The 18,881-nt window shown below is 35.3% G+C and overlaps 2 protein-coding genes across 3 annotated transcripts in view; one reads left to right on the top strand and one right to left on the bottom strand.

The window, feature by feature from the left end:
• LOC105157239 (vacuolar protein sorting-associated protein 18 homolog) lies at positions 888-17,961 on the top strand. Its single transcript, XM_011073592.2, has 23 exons — positions 888-1,298; positions 2,092-2,304; positions 2,396-2,535; positions 3,184-3,279; positions 4,255-4,322; positions 6,248-6,349; positions 6,454-6,595; positions 7,711-7,854; positions 7,953-8,072; positions 8,200-8,256; positions 9,937-9,996; positions 10,081-10,188; positions 10,876-11,018; positions 11,346-11,424; positions 12,298-12,360; positions 12,508-12,638; positions 13,422-13,527; positions 14,213-14,401; positions 14,697-14,924; positions 15,111-15,266; positions 15,560-15,721; positions 16,864-16,983; positions 17,336-17,961. The coding sequence occupies exons 1-23, from the start codon at positions 1,133-1,135 to the stop codon at positions 17,507-17,509; spliced, it is 2,967 nt and encodes a 988-aa protein (XP_011071894.1). The 5' UTR covers positions 888-1,132; the 3' UTR covers positions 17,510-17,961.
• Positions 18,364-18,881, bottom strand: part of LOC105157240 (serine/threonine protein phosphatase 2A 55 kDa regulatory subunit B beta isoform-like) — a 5,768-nt gene continuing 5,250 nt past the window's right edge. For both annotated transcript variants that reach the window (XM_011073593.2, XM_011073594.2), the window contains 2 exons: positions 18,811-18,881; positions 18,364-18,706 (listed from right to left, as the gene is read on the bottom strand). The exon at positions 18,811-18,881 is cut by the window's right edge and continues 1 nt beyond it. In XM_011073593.2, coding sequence (XP_011071895.1) covers positions 18,570-18,706; positions 18,811-18,881 — 208 coding nt within the window. In that variant the 3' untranslated portion in view covers positions 18,364-18,569. The remainder of the gene's footprint in view (positions 18,707-18,810) is intronic.

Raw genomic sequence — 18,881 nt, 5'->3', positions numbered from 1 at the left:
ATTAAATTCAATAAAAATATGTTACAAAAGTCGTTTGAAGACGCGCAAGAAAAGTTTAAAAGAAAATCATTTCAAAATCAGTTACAAAATTTGTCAGATTTTCAAATTAGTTTTTTATGAATATCGGACAACTTATGTATTGAGTTTGCAAATCATTAAAAAATTTGCATTTGCATCAAATTTCCAATGAATTTACTAAATCCGTTACAAAGTTTTCAAAACTTCATTAACATGAACGGGCAATTGACCGTTACAAAATTCGTTTCAATTTTTGACATCTCATTGCAAATTGACATCTCAAATAACTTAAAATCCATTTAAAAATCACGTTCCAAAAAATTATTATTATTATTATTATTATTTTGTAGTGGATTTTCATATAATTTCATCTTATTTAAGTTATTATAGATTTTCTTTTAAAAATTAAACCTGTCATATAATGCAATTTTTTAAATTATGCTTCTTTTTAAGATGTGGATTTTATTTTATTATCGTTCTTTTCCATAAATATTTTTATTCTGCCAAAAGACTACTAATTTAACTACACGAAATATCTAAATATTTGCGGAATTAAATCATAGTGTTTTCAGTTTATATAAAGAATAATTATTTTTTTTGGCATGATTATATTTATAAGTAATAAATTGATAACATAATAAATTCAATTTATTGAGTTTCTCCTCTTTAAATATTGAAGAAAAAAAAATTGAAAGTATAAAATTATGACATTGTTTGAAAAATAAAAGATGTGGAAAACCATAATTTATCTTCTCAAACATATATAAATATCAAATAAAATTTATATATAACAGATATTATTATACACTTATATATAATTATAATTATTATCTGAAATTATATTTAAAATTTTCTGCGTAAGGTAAAATGGTACTGTAAAACAAAAAGCAGAGGTCTTACTGTTACAATTTAGCTCTCTCTCCATAATTCCGACAGAGGAAACGATCCAACGCATAGAAGAGTAAACCTCCAGAGCTGAACTTTGTGCCAATTACAATACCTTACCTAGAATTATGATTTCGCTTCAATTGTTCAATCAGTGATCAAGATTATTAGAAGTGCAATTGGGTCCGATTCTATTCCGCCGTTGATTAATAATTGAGTTTGAGAGGAAATGATGGAGCGGAGGCGGCAGGTCTTCTCGGTGGACCTGCTGGAAAGGTACGCCGCTAAAGGACGGGGGCAGATTACTTGTATGGCCGCCGGAAATGACGTCATTGTGTTGGGAACCAGCAAAGGGTGGGTCATCCGGCACGATTTTGGTGTTGGCGATTCGTTTGGTGGGTTTTCGATCGAGTTAATTGGTTCTGCTATTTTTGAATTGTAACGCATTGTTTTTGTTTATGTTTGAAACACTGTGATGTTTCCCGCAGTTTGACCATAATTGCATTGCTTATGCGGAAATGCTGAATATTTCTGCATCAAACTTTCTGTGCATGTGCTTTAGTTAATTTGGTTGCATTGGTGTTATCTATATAATACCTGGGCTCCAGATCATCAGGCCAATTTATTCACAGTTAAATTGCTTTTCTTTATGTGTAACTGAAAGCAATTTCTTTAATTTTTACTGTGTAGTAAGTAGAAATGCCAATATGCAGGGGTAGTTGGGTAAATTTTGGCGTGTGTTTGTACTCCTAATTTATAGCTTAAGTTTTGATGTATTAAGACTGAAGAAGTAAGATTTATATGAATTTGTTGGTTTACATAAACAGTGGATTGTTCACCATCAAGTTTTTCTTTGTTGTCTGGACCTGAAAACACCATTTAATTGCTCATCCAAGATTGAGTAAAGCAACTTTGCATCGCATTGCACTCTTGTATAACTGAATGCAATTTATATTTGATCCTTGGTATATTTATGTTAACTCAATTGAGACTACTTGGTTTCACAGGTTCCGCACTTTGCTGAGCTGAACCTTTTAGAACTTAAGAAGATGAATTAGATGGACAATGAATCTATTTCATTTGAACTTTTCTTCTGCTTTTTTTGATATACAAGATTAGCTTCAGTTGCAATCGAATTCCAATTTGGAATAATCTGATTTATTGATTTGTTTTGGTTCAATTGAGTAGATATTGATCTCTCTGTGGGGAGAGCTGGGGAACAATCAATCCACAGGGTGTTTGTTGATCCAGGAGGTAGTCATTGTATTGCCACTGTAGTTGGTGGTGGAACTTCTGATACATTTTACACACATGCAAAATGGTCTAAGCCTCGCATTCTGACCAAATTCAAAGGTCTTATCGTGAATGCTGTTGCCTGGAATAGGCAGCATATTACAGAAGGTAAAGTAGTAGCGCACGGCTCGTATTTAATTGTCATGCATCTCTCTCTGGAGATTTGATCAGAATCTTTTGTATTTGATGCCTTTTACAGCTTCCACAAGGGAAATTATTCTTGGCACAGACAATGGCCAACTTTATGAAGTTTCTGTAGAGGAGAAGGAAAAGAGAGAAAAGTACATCAAATTTTTATTTGAACTCAATGAACTTCCTGAAGCTTTCACGGGATTGCAGGTTCTATACATTCTCATTTATTCTTCTTCGGTCACCTTTTTTATTTATTGTCAATGGGGGATTTAATATGCCTAAACTGTGTTAAGGATGAAATATTTGTGTCTATGGATTAAGCGATAATCTAGTTTCTATAAATCCTTGTTAAACTCACGAGTTCAGGAAGCCTCTACTATAGAAAACTGTGTTGATGCGTTAAATATAAATGACTAACTTGGCCTTCCAAAATTAATGGTAGAGTTATGGATCAATGGTGCAAGTTTGAACTCGTGATATGTTGTACTCAAGGATGACACAAATTAGTGATAGATGGACTGGTTTTAGGCAGGAATAAGAGTTTTGCTGTTAGAGCAGTGTGTGTATTTTTGTATTTCGTTTGCTCAAGGGGTCGGAATTTTAAGGATAATTTAAATTGTCTGTCTCTGGTTTGATATTGTTTTCTTTGTTCCAGTGGTCCTCACTACTGGTAACATGCGGATGCGTAGGTGTGGCCACTAATGAAATCAGAAAGTATTAATTTTTTACTACATTCACTTGTCATACGAAAGTTTCTTTTGCTCTATATGTAACCTTCTATCTGCAGAAGTTGACTCTTTTGCTCCTGTCATTCAGGCCATGTCATGGACTTACTATTTTAATTCCATGTTGCAGATGGAAACAACAGGCACAAATAATGGAACTAGATATTACGTGATGGCTGTTACTCCCACCCGACTTTATTCTTTCACAGGAATAGGTTCATTGGAGGTAAGTTTAAATTGACTTTTCTCCTATCAGTTTCTAGTGGTGCAGTAGTTCTGCATTTGGAAGTGCAAATTATGCCGTGACTCATAATAACATTCTTTATGTGAAATTTTGGAATCTTTCCAAGCAACTATTCAATATCTAGAACTTTCTAAAGTTCAGATTAATAGTAGAACGTGACTTTTGACCAGACTGGAATTAGCACGAGGCTCTGATTAGCATCCAGCAGATTTCTTAATTGATTATGGATGTGAAACCTTGTCTGTCCACATCATATATATTTTCTGCCACAGCTTCAGACCTGTTTTTGTTTTATTTTTGCTTTTTATATGCTTTTTGGTCTTGTCCTGTTGGACCAAAGATCCTTACATTATTGACTCCAACACCTTATATTACATAAGTTAAGGCAGCAAACATCGTATTGTACATGGGTGTAATTTTCTTTTGCAACACAAGGTACTTATAGCTGCATGAGAGTCGATGATTAGTCTGGTTTAAGTTCAGGTCTAATTTTTTATGCACTTATCTAGTTGATGTGAATACCACTGAGTAAACAAGTACATCCTCTAGGAACTTTTTTTTATGCTGATTAACTTTGTGTCACATTAAAAATCTTAGCATGAGTCTTCAGTCAGGTGTTCCATTTATAATCTCACCCTTACCCTTTAATCAAATGTCTGTAAGTATATTGCTAACAAGGGAGAATATGGAAGTGAGATTATAAGCCGTTGACTGATTCATATTTTTTTAATATTTAAAATTGCTGCCAGTTATCCTCGTGTAATTTGTTTTAATTGTTTTGCCTAGAATATCATTCATTAGCTTTGTTGTCTTTCGCTCCATCCAGCACCTGATATCATCTATAGTTTTTCTACAATTCTTATTTATGAGTACCTGTTGAAGAAGAGGTACCTATTGAAGATTTTTAACCAACCATTTCAGAATACTCATGCCCTTCCGTTCACATCCTTTCTGCAGTCTGTTTTTGCTAGCTATGCAGAACGTGCTGTTCACTTCATGGAACTTCCTGGTGAAATAGCTAACAGGCAAGTGCTTGGTGCCAGTTTACATTGTTACTAATATGCTGTTTCAATAATGCAGTATTATTTATTTACAAATAATTTGGTCCTGGTCGTTTCTACATCAGGATGATTGCTCTGAAAGTGAATATATCTTGAAAGGTGATTACTTGATCTTTTATGTGTGCACAAACAGTATTAGCAGTTAAGATTAGGTCCATCAGTCTCTCTCTTAGAAATCAGGGTTCTCTTCAAGGTAAAGAGTTATGTCGTCTTTGTCCCCATGAAAATTAACCATGGCACACTACAGTAGTGAGTTTATGAGATATTCCTATGTTATGTGTTGTTTAACAGTAAAATGATTTCCATATGAACCTATTTGTTGCTGATGAAAAGCTAGACGACTTTCCTACCTGGAAGATCATTTTCCCTACCTTTTGCTTTGCTTGAATTTTATTTGAAGGAAGACACAATGTTTGCTTGTGCAAGGAAGGATAAGTATGGGCCTTACTTTATTTGAGATGGGATTATATTTTTTTCGTATGCCAACTTTTCAATGTGGAAATCCTGCTGTGTATTGTTCTAGTGGCAGCTATAACTCTGAAATTTCTGCGTGTGCTCTTAGAATTAGAGCTTACTAACACTAGTTTTTGATGTTAGGATTATCATATTGCATAGAGGGTACTCCATCGGCATGAAGCACTGTGAAGACATGATTCTCCTATGGGACATTATTAAATACCTTTTTACTGTTTGGTATTACTTATTTTAGATTCTTAATAATAATGATCCTGAAAGTAACAAATTGGGTCATGGAAAGATGTCTGTCTATATTAGAGAGGGCTTCTATGAAGCTAGGTTTTCTGATCTAATGGAACTTTACCCAGCCTGTTGTAAGATATGTGTAAAATGGAAACATCAGGAAGTTTGGCCGTTTTACCAACTAGAGGAAAAGTCACCCTCTGGGGGTTCGGAAAACTAATATTAAGTGACAGTGGCTAGTAAGACACGTTTATTTGTATGTCCATCTCGGTGGTGCATCACTCATAACACTCTGCAAGCTCAACCTTCTATTCTGAATGTCAAGTTTCCCATTGTCAATATAGTCCAAATGAGTGTCCTAGTTATCACTTCAGAAAAGTCCATCTTGTGCCCCCTTAAGTATGTAAGTAGATTTGAGAGTGAGATGATATTAAGTAGAGGGAGAAGCAAATTGTACATTGCTGGAGCAGATACATAAGGTTACAGATTTGCATTAGCATATGTCTTGTCTGCCCTAGAATTATTGAATTTTAGTATTACTGCATAACTAGATACTTAGCTGCTATTTTTTGCATGTGTTGATAAAAATACAGGCCATTTGCAGCCTTCTTGTTAATCAGCTTATATGACTCTGGCACTAAGGTTAATCTGATGCCAGCTCCTCTTTATCTTCCTATGACCCATAAGAGATGCTTATGACTATCCGGCTGGAGAAGCAAGTGCTTAAGTTCCATGCCAACACCCTTCTGTATCAGATACTGGTGTAAAAGCATCTTCAAGGACCTAGTATGCCCAAATAGAGAGGCACCTGAGGATTTTGTTGAGCCTCAAGGGATATGGATGAACACATTCACTCAATTCACATGCCCAAACTTCCAAGGTTTCTGGTAAAAGGAAATATAAGCTATTTGTATTCTCTTCTCAGACAAACAAGTCTGGCTATTACCCTGGTTCTGTTTTGACAAGGCGACCTATAACTTTTTCAACATCATTGTTATAGTGCCAGAGTTTAATTTATTGTATTTCTTAATTTAGATCATGAAGTGATAAAGAAACTTTTATATGATAATCACTTGCATGAATTAGAATTGTTGGGGCTGACAATCAGGGGTGCTGAATGGTATTTTATGTGCATGTTATTAATTGCTTTTATTTGAAGTGAATGTGAAATTGATGTGCCCTTCTTGCAGTGAGCTGCATTTTTTTATTAAACAGAGAAGAGCAATACATTTTGCATGGCTATCTGGAGCAGGAATCTATCACGGTGGCCTTCATTTTGGAGCACCACGCAGGTAGATAATTGAACTTCTGACTTCTACTCCTTTCAAGTGTTTTACTTTGGTACAAGTTTTGTTTCCTGTATTTTGTTACTAACATTTTGAAAGTTTCATGTTAGTTCACCAAACGGGGATGAAAACTTTGTGGAGAACAAGGCTCTTTTGAATTACTCGATATTAGGTGAAGGTGTGCTGGTCAAACCTAGCTCCTTGGCAGTGTCTGAGTTTCATTTCCTTCTCCTGGTTGGGAACAAGGTTAAGGTGTGTCCAGAGTAATTTATCGTGATTGATATTTTTCCGCAGCTGTTGTCACCTATTATAATATGTTCAACTGGAACTAATTCTCTGTCGAAACAACTACAGTTATAATGGCTGAGTATGCAGTCAGGCTCTATCCTTACCAAGCATTACCAAATATTGTCAATCAGGATTCTGTGAATAATAGGGGGTATAGATACTTCAGTAAACAAACAGATTATTAGAGTTTGCTAATGAGACATTCTGGATTTTGCAATGGTTGATTTCTGTTGGTCATCATATTGATAAAATATCCTATCAGCAGAAGGTCCAAGGGTCACTAACCAACTTTTTCCCTGTTGGTCCGTTTTCTGAATTCATTCTATTGTTAACTGTGGAAAATATCCTCTATATATGAATCTAAGGATATAAGAAATTCCACCAGTTTTCTGTGTATCCAGCTTGAAAAGTATACACCTTTCAGTCAATTTTAACCTATTATGACATTTTCCACTTAAATAGAAATAAAATGTTGTTATATGGTGATACACTTAGGATTCAAAAGTTATCTTCTTCAACCAAAAATGACTGATCCACCCTTAGTTTTACTTATAAAAAAAAGTGTGATTTACATATTATTCTTCAATAAACTTTGACAAATACAGAGGTAAATGGACATTCCTTCCATAATTTGAAGAGCAGATTCTTATGTGTATAAAGCAACACATCTGATTAACAGGATAGTGCCATTTCCCTCCCATTGCAATCAACAACTTAACTGGCCATTTTAACCTATCAAAGCTGATGTTAGATTCACTTAAAGGTTAGGTATATCCACTGCTCTTTGAAGAGGTGAAATTATTTAATCTTACAATAAGCTGATGAGTTAATAACGACATACTATTCTATTCTGTAGCAAGTATTGTGCTTTCTATAATTGACACTGGTTCTTTGTTCATCTAACTTATTCTATTAGGGTTTCGAGCAGTAATACTTCTTTGTTTGCTTTTGTCTCATCTATCAATTCCTAAAATTTGTCTTCTTTTCTATGTTCTGTTTATGTGAGTATTCTTTTTCATTTCATTTAGCGCCTCCCACCCCTGACTATAGATAATTCTGTTCTTTAAAACACTTTGTAGGTTGTAAATAGGATTAGTGAACAGATCGTTGAGGAGCTTACCTTTGATCAAACACCTGATGCAGTTTCAAGGGGTGTTCTTGGTTTATGCAGTGATGCATCTGCTGGGCTTTTCTATGCATATGACCAGAATTCCATCTTTCAGGTGCATCATTGGTGACATTATCTGACATTGCTTATTATGCATCAACCACTGCATCATATATAAAGCTTATGATCTTTTATCTGAAAATGTTAACATAGGTATCTGTGAATGATGAAGGCCGAGACATGTGGAAAGTGTATTTAGACTTAAAGGAATATGCTGCGGCTTTGGCAAATTGTCGTGATGCCCTCCAAAGAGATCAAGTTTACCTGGTGCAGGTATGATGATTATTCTACAATACTTGACATGTTGGAGTTTCATTCTTAATTCCCTCCATAAATTTAACTGTAAAAAGTTAGTGATGCATCTTGCTTATACTGTCATGATTGGAATATTGTGATGCAGGCTGAAGCAGCTTTTACCGCAAAGGAATTTCTCAGAGCAGCGTCTTTTTATGCGAAGGTAATTGATCTTTGCCCTTCGAATAGTGCAATGGCCATCCAAGAACCTGTGCGTTTTCTGACTATGTACTACAAATGGAGACAGACCGTTTACATAGAAACTTTATTAGTTTAGAACCACTGCCAATATGGGTTATCAGAATGTATCAGCACATTAATTGGATTTACATTTCTGGCTTTCTCCATAGTTTCTATTCATGAAAGTTGTCACTTGGAAGTGGCTCTCTCCATACTTGCTGTTTGTCAAAGCTGTGTCACCTATATGCAATTCTTCAAATTTCTATATTTTTAATCTGGATATGTTTGGTAAGAAGTTCTATAAATTGTTTTTGGAGCTGGTTTGCTCTGGTGAGGATTATTACATGAAAAGAATCTCAGCTATATGATAATTTACATTTGCGTGATATAAATTGTAGAATCAGTTGTTGGTGTGACTGACACTGCGAATCAGGTTTTAATGTATTATAAACTTCAACGAAGACTGTATTTCTTAATCAGTCATTACCTTTTCTTCTTTGAATAAATATGTTTGCAGCAGACCTTCTACTTGCCTACATATTCCCCAAGGTTGCACTAGGCCAACCACCAGGCTGATATGGGTGTTTTATTTGTGCATAACAACTGGTTATTCTGGTTCATTGTCAGCACATACATGTATATGCTGCACATAATTCCAGTTCCAAGCTAAAATTGTGATATAATGGTTACTCTTTAATATTGGAGATGCATTGCATAGCAGACCTTTCACCCTAAATCAGTACCAACATGATAACAGAAAAACCGCATCAGTAGCGTCACCATTACAGATATTGCAGTTTAAAGGACCACAACCCCTATCTAGTTTCTTTCTGTGCAAGCTTGAGTGAGTTTTTCTATACTGGAATAATCAAGTAGTGAAGAAGCTCATGAAGTCATGAGATTAGTAACAAAATATTCATATTCATGATGATATCATATTGTTTTTAGTCATACTGGAAATTTTGATCAGGAAGTTATCAGTATATCCAGTTATCTGTTCTTTGAGGTAGGGATATCTACATGTAAGATGAGGATATTAGTTCAACCAAAGTAGGGGATGTACCTTGGGTGAACTTGTTGAATGTGCAATAGAGCAGTTCATTGGTTTTGTTCAACTGCCTTGAATTGATAATTTTCTTAGTTTATAGTCACTTGTATTACTTTGGTCAAACATCTGGTAGGAAACCAGTACAGTCAAGTAAGAAATTACTTTGAATAGTTTCCCCAAGTACCTCTGGGTGGAGAACTTTATTCGTCCACTCTTTTCTCTGTGCTTCACCATACCCTTGGTGTTTGCTATTCTGGGCTTAATGGTACAATCCTACTGCAATCCAGAAGTGCAATTCAGAAGGGAAATGGACCTTTTTAAAATATTAAATATTAAATGATTGCTTAAGATTTTGTATGAAGTGGTCATTTAACATGGTACGAGAGCCGGGCCAAACAAGATGTCCTGAATTCGAATCCCTCATTCCACCCATTTATTGAAGAAAGGTTTCACATGCTAGGTTTGCACGTGGGGGGCATGTTAAAATATTAAATGATAAATCTTTAACAGCTTAAGCTTTTAGATGAGGTGGTCGTTTATCAGACCTTTCCCATACTTATTTACTTTGGCAGATAAGGTCATTCTCGTAACTCCACAAACTTCATTTTGCTGCAGATTAACTTTGCATTGTCATTTGAAGAGATAACTTTGAAGTTTATTAGCATAGGCGAACAGGTAACACAATTTTTCTTTACATCTTTATGGAGATTGTCAGAGCATTTTCCTGCTTGTTTTAGTAATTTGTTCCACTGTTTGCAGGATGCTTTAAGAACCTTTTTGTTGCGGAAGCTTGATAATTTTTCAAAAGATGACAAATGCCAGATAACAATGATTTCCACATGGGCAACTGAATTATATTTGGATAAGGTTTGTCTGTGAAAAAGTTTTCTCTCTTTTTGTGGCAGTTTTAAAATTCTGTGACTGTCTTTGTTTGGGACGAGCGAAGGTTTACATTAGTGAACTAGACCAATGCTCAATTGTTCAGCTTGATTCTGAGTTCATAGTACATGCATAATTTACCCATCTGGGGAAATTTCAAAAACAAAATGTTCTTCAAAATTGCAAATGGTTTTGAAGAGGACTCCTTATAAGGCACTTCCTCTGAAAATGTTTTGGGGAAATCCAATATGGTAATTGCTTGTGACTTCTTCATGCTAATTGTTTAAAAATCTTGGGTGTAGAAATTCCCCTTGGCCACTATACAGAGTAGCATTTCTCTGCAAGTTGTAGTGGAAGAGTAGGCTCCAATAAGTTGATCCAGCCTGGACTTTTTTACTATATATCAGCCTAATATCATGAAAAAAGAAGTCCTTGTAGTAGCCTGGATTTCCTAAGTAATTTTTATGTCTTTTTACATAATATTGTTGCATTCTTTATTGAGAGATTGGAACTTGTTAATTCCGTCTTTGACTCATTTCCATGCTTCAGGATTATAGTGATGGGAGATCTATTTTTATCATAAGCTCACCAACTTTTTGCTCCACTGGTGTTTATGTATGAGAGAATGTCCATTAGTTCTTCATTTGTGGCAATGTATTCTTTCTTTGGTATCAGATTAATCTACTACTTTTGGAAGATGATGCTGGGTCTGATAATGTGAGTTCAGAGTATCAATCAATCATCACAGAATTCCGTGCCTTTTTGAGTGACTCCAAGGATGTATTGGATCATGCTACCACCATGAAACTTCTAGAAAGGTGCTTTCTCTTTTGTTGCTTTTCTCTTTAACTTTTAGTTTACCACAGATTTTATTGGATCCTGGGAAATAAAAAATTCTATTGATTTCCTAATGTTTGGTCCATACATTGAAATTCATCACTCCAGTGTCTAAAGCTTCCCATGCAGTTAATATGTCTATGACTTTAATTTTGATAGCTACTTACGTCACCATTAGTTTTACGAGAGGTCAAATCTATGCTTGATGCATTGCTACGTTTAAACTTTCTAACTAGGAGGCTAGTATTTCATTTAAATATACTTACCAAAGATCTCTATTTGAAACTTGTCTATTATAAAATTTGCAGCTATGGTAGAGTTGATGAATTGGTATACTTTGCTAGTCTTAAGGAGGAATATGAGATTGTGGTTCATCATTATATTCAGGTGCCTTTTCTTTTGCTACGCTTGTTAATGGCTCTTTATGGCTGTGAAGTTCTTATACTCCCTCATATCTTGATTTTACATTTCTTTTGCCATCATTTGTACACAATTATCATCAATTCCTAGCTACTTTTAGGTCTTAATATATGCTGTTGACCTGTAATTAGATGTATTTTAGCTAAAACTTGATTTACATGCTTTCAAGCTTTTTCTGCTTCATAATAAATTTGACCACTGTCTGTATCCAAAGCTTTTTTAATCAACAAAGAATCTAAATTAAGAATTCAAGTTTATAGATGGTGTTTGTTCCTTTTCTTGGGTGTTGGGTCCTTTTTCCTAAGTTCCTTTGTTGATTTTGGGATTGACATATTCAAGTTTCTTGAAGAGTTTCTGATGGAAGAATATCACCTTTTTAAAGAAGTAATACAATCTACAGGCTGCTGGCCTCTGGTTAAACCAATTATATTTATGGTTTAAGCAAAATGTATTAATGTTGGCTCATGAATTCATGTTCGTGATATGTGCGCTTAGTACTGAAGGTTGATATTTATGCAATCATTCCATCTTTTAAAGTAAAACTGTAAATCCTTCACTATATGATTGTGGAAAGCTTCATAACTAGCTGAAGCACTGACGCCTGGTTAAAAGTTATCGGAGAAACTTTTATCTCATGTATGTGTTGCATCATTATATGATATTTTTGCTCATCATAAACAGCTTGCATCTCACATTTCTCATGGAAAAGCTGATATAGTTTAGAGAAGGCATATTATTATGCTATTGAAAGAGCATGTGAGCTTCACTGTAAATTACTGATCTTTATGATGTTAGTGAACTAGGAAATTCAAATAGCGCTGATGTTGATTTTTTATATAGCTAGGAGAAGCAAAGAAAGCGCTGCGAGTTCTTCAGAAACCCAATGTTCCTGTAGAACTTCAGGTATGTACTTATGGAGGATAATCTTTTCTAGACATATTCATTGTCAATCTGCATTAATAAGTTCTGTAACCTCTATCCTTCCTGTTCATTTCTCTGATCAAATTGATAGATTATGAATGCTAAGGTTTGTCCTTGATTTGTATGCAGTACAAGTTTGCACCAGACCTTATCATGCTTGATGCATACGAAACTGTTGAATCATGGATGACCACAAAAGACCTAAATCCAAGGAAGCTGATTCCTGCAATGATGCGTTATTCAAGTGAACCACATGCAAAGTAATTTGTATCTTTATTTTCATGTGAACTTGTTTTCTATTTCTGCTTATAATTCCTTTTATTCGGGAGTTGCTATATGCCTCTCATCACCTGTCAATTTAGATTTGGACTCTTATACTAAAACTGGTGCTTGTTTGATATAATTTTAGGACTAGGTATTGTTTTATTTGGTTGTCTCCAATTTGTGACACTCTGGGCTGAACTTGTATCTTTATTGAGATCTTGAATTGTTTATTTTGAGTTTATTTGAAGGTTGGTTCTTTTGATGTACGCAGATGAAGACAAAGTGAAGCCATAAACAAATGAAGAAAAACATAAAATTGATACACATTTGGATGAGTCAAAATTACATTATGTGCTCTATCATAAGTGCTTGATAACTTGTAAGGCAATTGGTTTGGTGGAGATCAAGTTTTATGTGGGAGATTGACAACCGAGATAAGTTTGAAAAGGGAAAAATTAAGATTGCCATAAGGCAAGACTACAGGCTTGCCTTGTTGACTGGATATTTTACTGCATGATACTGATAAGACTGGACCTATGCTTCTTTCCTAATGCTTTCACATGAATTGAATTGATTACTGTTGAAGTTCTACTTTATGGATTTATTTTAATGAAAATTTGCAAGCTATATATCATCAGTTAGGGTCACAAATAATTAGTTATTTTTGGAATGCATGATTAACCGAACACTGTTGATTGGTTTGATAATTATGTTTGTGTTACCCTTTTAGGTTTTTTATGCTTCTTTTTGTGTTCAATCAATTAATGTTTTGTATGCAGGAATGAAACTCATGAAGTGATTAAATATTTGGAGTATTGTGTTCATCGTTTGCAGAATGAGGATCCTGGTGTCCACAATTTGTTGCTCTCTTTGTACGCCAAGCAGGTTGATTTGCTCAGCAGAGTATTCAGATCTCGTTAGATGTTAAACAAGTTCTATCTTTATCCACTATTTTTTTCCTTTTTGGATGTGTAGAATATATTTCAAATACTTTCAGTATATTTCTGAGGGACTTTTTACTGGAGCGGTGAGTAACAATACACAACCAGCAACCCTCTATTTCCATCTTATGCCATAGCACCTTTAATTGCCTAAAAATTGATTGGTACTCAACTACTTCTTTTCATTTTTTGTTTCCCTATTCTGACCAGCTAATTACAGAAAGAACTACCCACTTATAGTAATAAACTCTCAGCTGAACTAGAGTTAGATTGTTTTTATTTTCTACAGCAGAAATTTTCTTTCACAATTCCAAATTTTACAGATATGTACTCGTTTTCTCTAATTATTTTTCTTTGTTTAAATACCATTTCACTGCGCATATTCTTGCCATAAATGTGCATCTTTTAATTTGTCTACCTTATAATTGATGAAAACAAATTTTCAGTTCATGAACATTTTGCTCTTGTGGGAAAAGTATTTCATGATAGACTGTGAGCCAACCAACATTTGAGTTTGACTCAATCAAATAGCATAATCAGGATTTCTTTGGTTTGAAGAAAAGATATGGAGAGGAAGGTTCCATTTTTTTGTGAATCTAATATTGTAGGTCTCTCTCTAATGGCTTTAGGAGGACGAGAGCACTCTTCTCCGATTTCTGCAATGCAAGTTTGGAAAAGGGCAGCCAAATGGCCCAGAATTCTTTTACGATCCAAAATATGCATTGCGTCTTTGTCTCAAGGAAAAACGGATGCGTGCCTGCGTGCACATATACAGCATGATGTCCATGCATGAAGAAGCAGTTGCTCTTGCTCTACAGGTAATCTTTTCGTGCTGATATTTGATGTCAGCAATCTCATATATACATGTAAGAGATTATTAATTTGCCATGATGATCATGCTGAAATTTAAGTCTCTTGTTGAGGCAGCAGGAGAGCATTCCCAGTCTGTCTGCATGATGTTACTATTTGGGGTGAAGTGCTTGCACCATTTTTATGCTCACTTAAAAGTTCTATGAGCAGAACTTCAGTCCCTATGGCAATAAAACTGAGGCATTGATATTTCTTAAATTGTGTATTCATCCTGCTTCTAAGGTTCCATCTTATTACTAATAGGTGGATCCGGAGCTTGCTATGGCTGAAGCTGACAAGGTTGAAGATGATGAAGACTTGAGGAAGAAGCTTTGGCTTATGGTTGCCAAGCATGTCATCGAACAAGAGAAAGGAACAAAGAGGGAGAACATCCGGAAGGCTATTGCATTTCTCAAGGAAACTGATGGACTTCTGAAAATTGAAGATATCTTACCCTTTTTCCCGGATTTTGCATTGATTGATGACTTCAAAGTATGCTCTAGTTACTCATTTTGGATACAATATGTCATGAACTTTTCCATAATCTGGTCTGTGGGTTAACTTCCTGTGTTGAAAGCTCACTGCTTGCTTTCTATCAATCTAGATGTCGAAATAGGAAGCGACCTCAGAACTGTTTCAATTTCAATCCCAGCTTGACATTGTTTAAATATATTGTAGGAGGCAATCTGCTCATCTCTGGAGGATTACAATGAGCAAATTGAAAAACTCAAACAGGAGATGAATGATGCTACGCATGGTGCAGACAACATAAGGAGTGATATCAGCGCACTCGCACAACGATATGCTGTCATCAAGCGAGATGAGGAATGTGGGGTAATGATCTCATGATACTTGTGCCAAACTTAGAATTTTTTATTGCATAAGGTAGATTGCTGTCGACTTGATTGTAATGCTTGAGGTGTTTTCTTCCTGGGAAACCAACAATTGGATGGCCTTCTGCTTTACATAGCTCAATTTGGTTATCTTTTTGTTTTAATCTCCTATGGCAAAATGATGCTGATCTTGGCTCTTCAATTGCCTGGTTTCAATATTCTTACCTAATTTCTTAAGCTTGTGAAATGATACTTCAGCATTGTTGGATTCTCATCCTCAAGTGGTCTTAACAGGTGTGTCGAAGGAAAATATTAAATATAGCTGATGATTACCGGATGGCTAGGACCTATACTTCAGTTGGATCTATGGCTCCTTTTTATGTCTTTCCATGTGGACATTCCTTTCATGCGAACTGCTTGATTGCCCATGTGACTAGATGCACTACTGAAGCTCAAGTAAGTTCAGGCCTCAGGGATATGCAGTCTACTCCTTTTGCTGGCTCTTTCCTCTACCTGAGTTGGAAACCTTTGCCTTAAACTTTTACTTGAAATTTAGAAAGATGATGATTTTTTTTTAATTTGCTTAACCGGGACCCATGTTGTTTTATTCAAGTACTGGAAAATATTTCGCTAGAAAAACTTATATCTGTTAACCTTGAGAGAGACTAACCATTAGATATTGCATCTATCTGTAGGTTTGTTTTTATCAGTGTTTACATGTCAGTTAACTTGATAAATGTTTGGTAGAAGGAACAGTACTGCTTGAAGTTTGAGGTAATCAAAAGGGATCACGTACACCTCTAGTGCGCGACATGATGAATGGATATACTTATACACTTTTATGCATGGGGTGTTTTAGGAATTCATTGAAACACGTTTGCTTTGTTTATATATGGAGGTTCACACTTCTTATCATTTGTGGTTGGGAATGGGGGGTGGAGAGGGGTTATCATGTTGATCAAACACGATAAGAGATCTGCAAATTAACAAAGACCAATAAAATGCTTTCTTTTTGTATATTCTATCGAAACACTGGAAATGTTACCATCAGTTGGATTTAATTGTTGATATTTATCTTTGTTTCACTTCAACTAAAATTCAAACGTTATACGTACATAGATCTTTTGGCAGGACTTTTCTACACTGTCGGTTACTGTGTCGAACATTAGCTTTGGTTCTCAATTTTATGTTTTGCCATGGATGCTTGTCCTGATGGTTCATATCTTAGCCTACATTCATCTAGTTGAAAAAGATAACCCTTGTATATGTTTACATCGTCCTAATTCTTGATATGAATTTAAAGCTTAGACTTTGGCTAATCTATTGATTGATTGGATAATAACCAACCAATAGGAAGTCTCATTGAAAACCACACTCCACTCCAGATAATTTGCAAGACAATCTCTTGGTGGTTAGATTCTTAATTACCTGATAGAAGACAGATTTGCAAAGCTTCTCTTACATTATGTCTTTAGGAGTTTTAAATCGCAAGTTCTGGAAATTTCTGGTCATTGTTTGCCTGTTTGTTCAGATGCATGCCCTTAATTTGAACATTTCTTACTGTATCCTATAATTTTTTGGCTTCAATGATTTCGCAGGCAGAATATATATTGGATTTGCAGAAGCAGCTGACTTTACTGGGCAATGAACCTAGGAAGGAAATGAATGGAGGTTTAACGGAAGAGGAACCAATAACAAGCATGACTCCTGGGGATAAGGTCTGATTACGATTTTGAATTTCAGACGTCGTTTTCCGCCCTTGACAGGCTAAGAACAATGAATTATTTTTCAAATTGGTTGCAATGTTAACCTGGTGAATGATTCTTTTCATTTTGGCTTTTGTTTACCTACCTTCCAGTAAATAAGAAACTAAAGTTTCTTCCATTCTGGAATTTCTAAAATCTAAAGAAGATGTTCATATTTTCGTATATTCAAAGTGCAAATTGGCAAATATAGTTGTGGTCTAATGCCTGAGGAACCAGTGGACTGATTTCTTCACGTTGTCTCAATTCTAAATGAACCGTTTTTGTGGTGCATGGAATACCTTTCATGCAAAATTTTTGTTTGCAGATCCGATCACAGTTGGACGATGCCATAGCTAGTGAATGCCCATTTTGTGGTGATCTGATGATCCGTGAGATATCTTTGCCTTTCGTCCGGCCGGAGGAAACAGATGAAATTGAATCGTGGGAAATAATGCCACACAATCTTGGAACTCAGAAGACTCTGTCATTAATTGCGTGATTTTACTCTTACCTCTTGATGTGCTTTCCATCTCTCTGATACTGGAGCATAGATCCAAGTTCCGGTTAAGCATTTGTTGTTCTCAGGACCAATGAAATACGATTTGGTAAAGTGATGTACATATTGGTGTTAACTTTGTTTCTTGTGTCACTTTGCTCATTGTTGTCCTTTCTGAGGTGTTACTTTTCATTCTTTCACATTATGTACATGTTCGATACCATTCTTGTTGTGCTGAATAATCTCCAGTCATCATAGAACGTTGTAATCTGAGGCCCGTTTTCAGCATGTTATTTATTTTTTAGTCTTGAGTGAGGTTTTCAAGATGTGTTCTAGTAATGGATTCGTTCTCCAATTTGAGGGGTTATCATTTAACATTTGGAGGAAATTTTCATTGTTGTAAACTGTATTCTCCTACTGATATCGTGTCATAAGCGGCTTTAGCTGTTGGTTTCTTTCTTTCTGTCTTCATTTCTCAATTGTTTTTTTTTTTGGAAACAAGCTGCTGGTTCTCAAAGTTTGTGTTTTTGTTTTTTTATTCTTTCCTGTTTGATAATTTCCCACCTTCATTTATATGGGTAAAGTTTGTTAGCATTTTCTAGTCGTTAGTACATTATGGGCTCGTTTATTTACATTATTAGGTTGGATAAATTGTCTAATACATTTTTATAAATTGTTTACTTTATATTATGAGATCCCAATTTTTACCCCAACTCCAATATACTGTTCTTGAATAACTCATCCAAATAATAACAGGTTTTTTAACAACGTTATGCAAATAACTCACGTAAGGTAAATGGGGCCTATCTGCACTATAGTTGCAATAATACAGGATCAGAATGGAAAAAGAAGCCGAATCATCTTCAGACACACGCATGATCATGTATACCAAACCAATATCATCAGAAGCTACTTTTATACAATAGAGGTCATTTCAGAACAGTGTAGCAAACCCAACGCAGTCCAAGGTTCAAGTCCAGCGTGGTAGGCTGTGAGGGTTTGGCATTTTAAAACTATGTATAAGGTATAACCATCTAGGCCTGTCTCTACGTTGTTATTTACGTTAAGCATAGTACATAAGCAAACTGTTTCCAGCAGCACAGGCAATCATATTAGTTGTTGGATGCCATGCCACATGCAGCAACTTAGAATTGAAATCATAGGAGAAATCATTACTTCGTGCACTGTGATTGTCGTATCCTGAAGATTTTGGCCGAGGCAAAGAAGCAGCAATAGAAGTTAAGCACATGAAATGAGAAAAGCCAAAGGAAGGGAGAAAACTAGAAAATAGAACACACGAGCACCTTGTCGGTAAAATCCTCTGGCCAAGTTGCTCAAAGATGATCGTCGGGGTCTTGATGTGGTTTGGACATGT

This window comes from Sesamum indicum, linkage group LG3, assembly GCF_000512975.1.
Source record: "Sesamum indicum cultivar Zhongzhi No. 13 linkage group LG3, S_indicum_v1.0, whole genome shotgun sequence".
NCBI classification, from domain to species: Eukaryota; Viridiplantae; Streptophyta; class Magnoliopsida; order Lamiales; family Pedaliaceae; genus Sesamum; species Sesamum indicum.
The sequence above is the reverse complement of the archived record's forward strand: the minus strand, read 5'-3'. Positions and strand labels throughout refer to the sequence as shown.

What these genes read in the sequence shown, in the direction of transcription:
- LOC105157239 (XM_011073592.2), top strand. Translation starts at nt 1,133, where the DNA reads ATGATGGAGCGGAGGCGGCAGGTCTTCTCGGTGGACCTGCTGGAAAGG. An exon ending in AGCGAGATGAGGAATGTGGG is followed by an intron (nt 15,267 to 15,559) that starts GTAATGATCTCA and finishes TGGTCTTAACAG; the next exon opens with GTGTGTCGAAGGAAAATATT. An exon ending in GATGCACTACTGAAGCTCAA is followed by an intron (nt 15,722 to 16,863) that starts GTAAGTTCAGGC and finishes ATGATTTCGCAG; the next exon opens with GCAGAATATATATTGGATTT.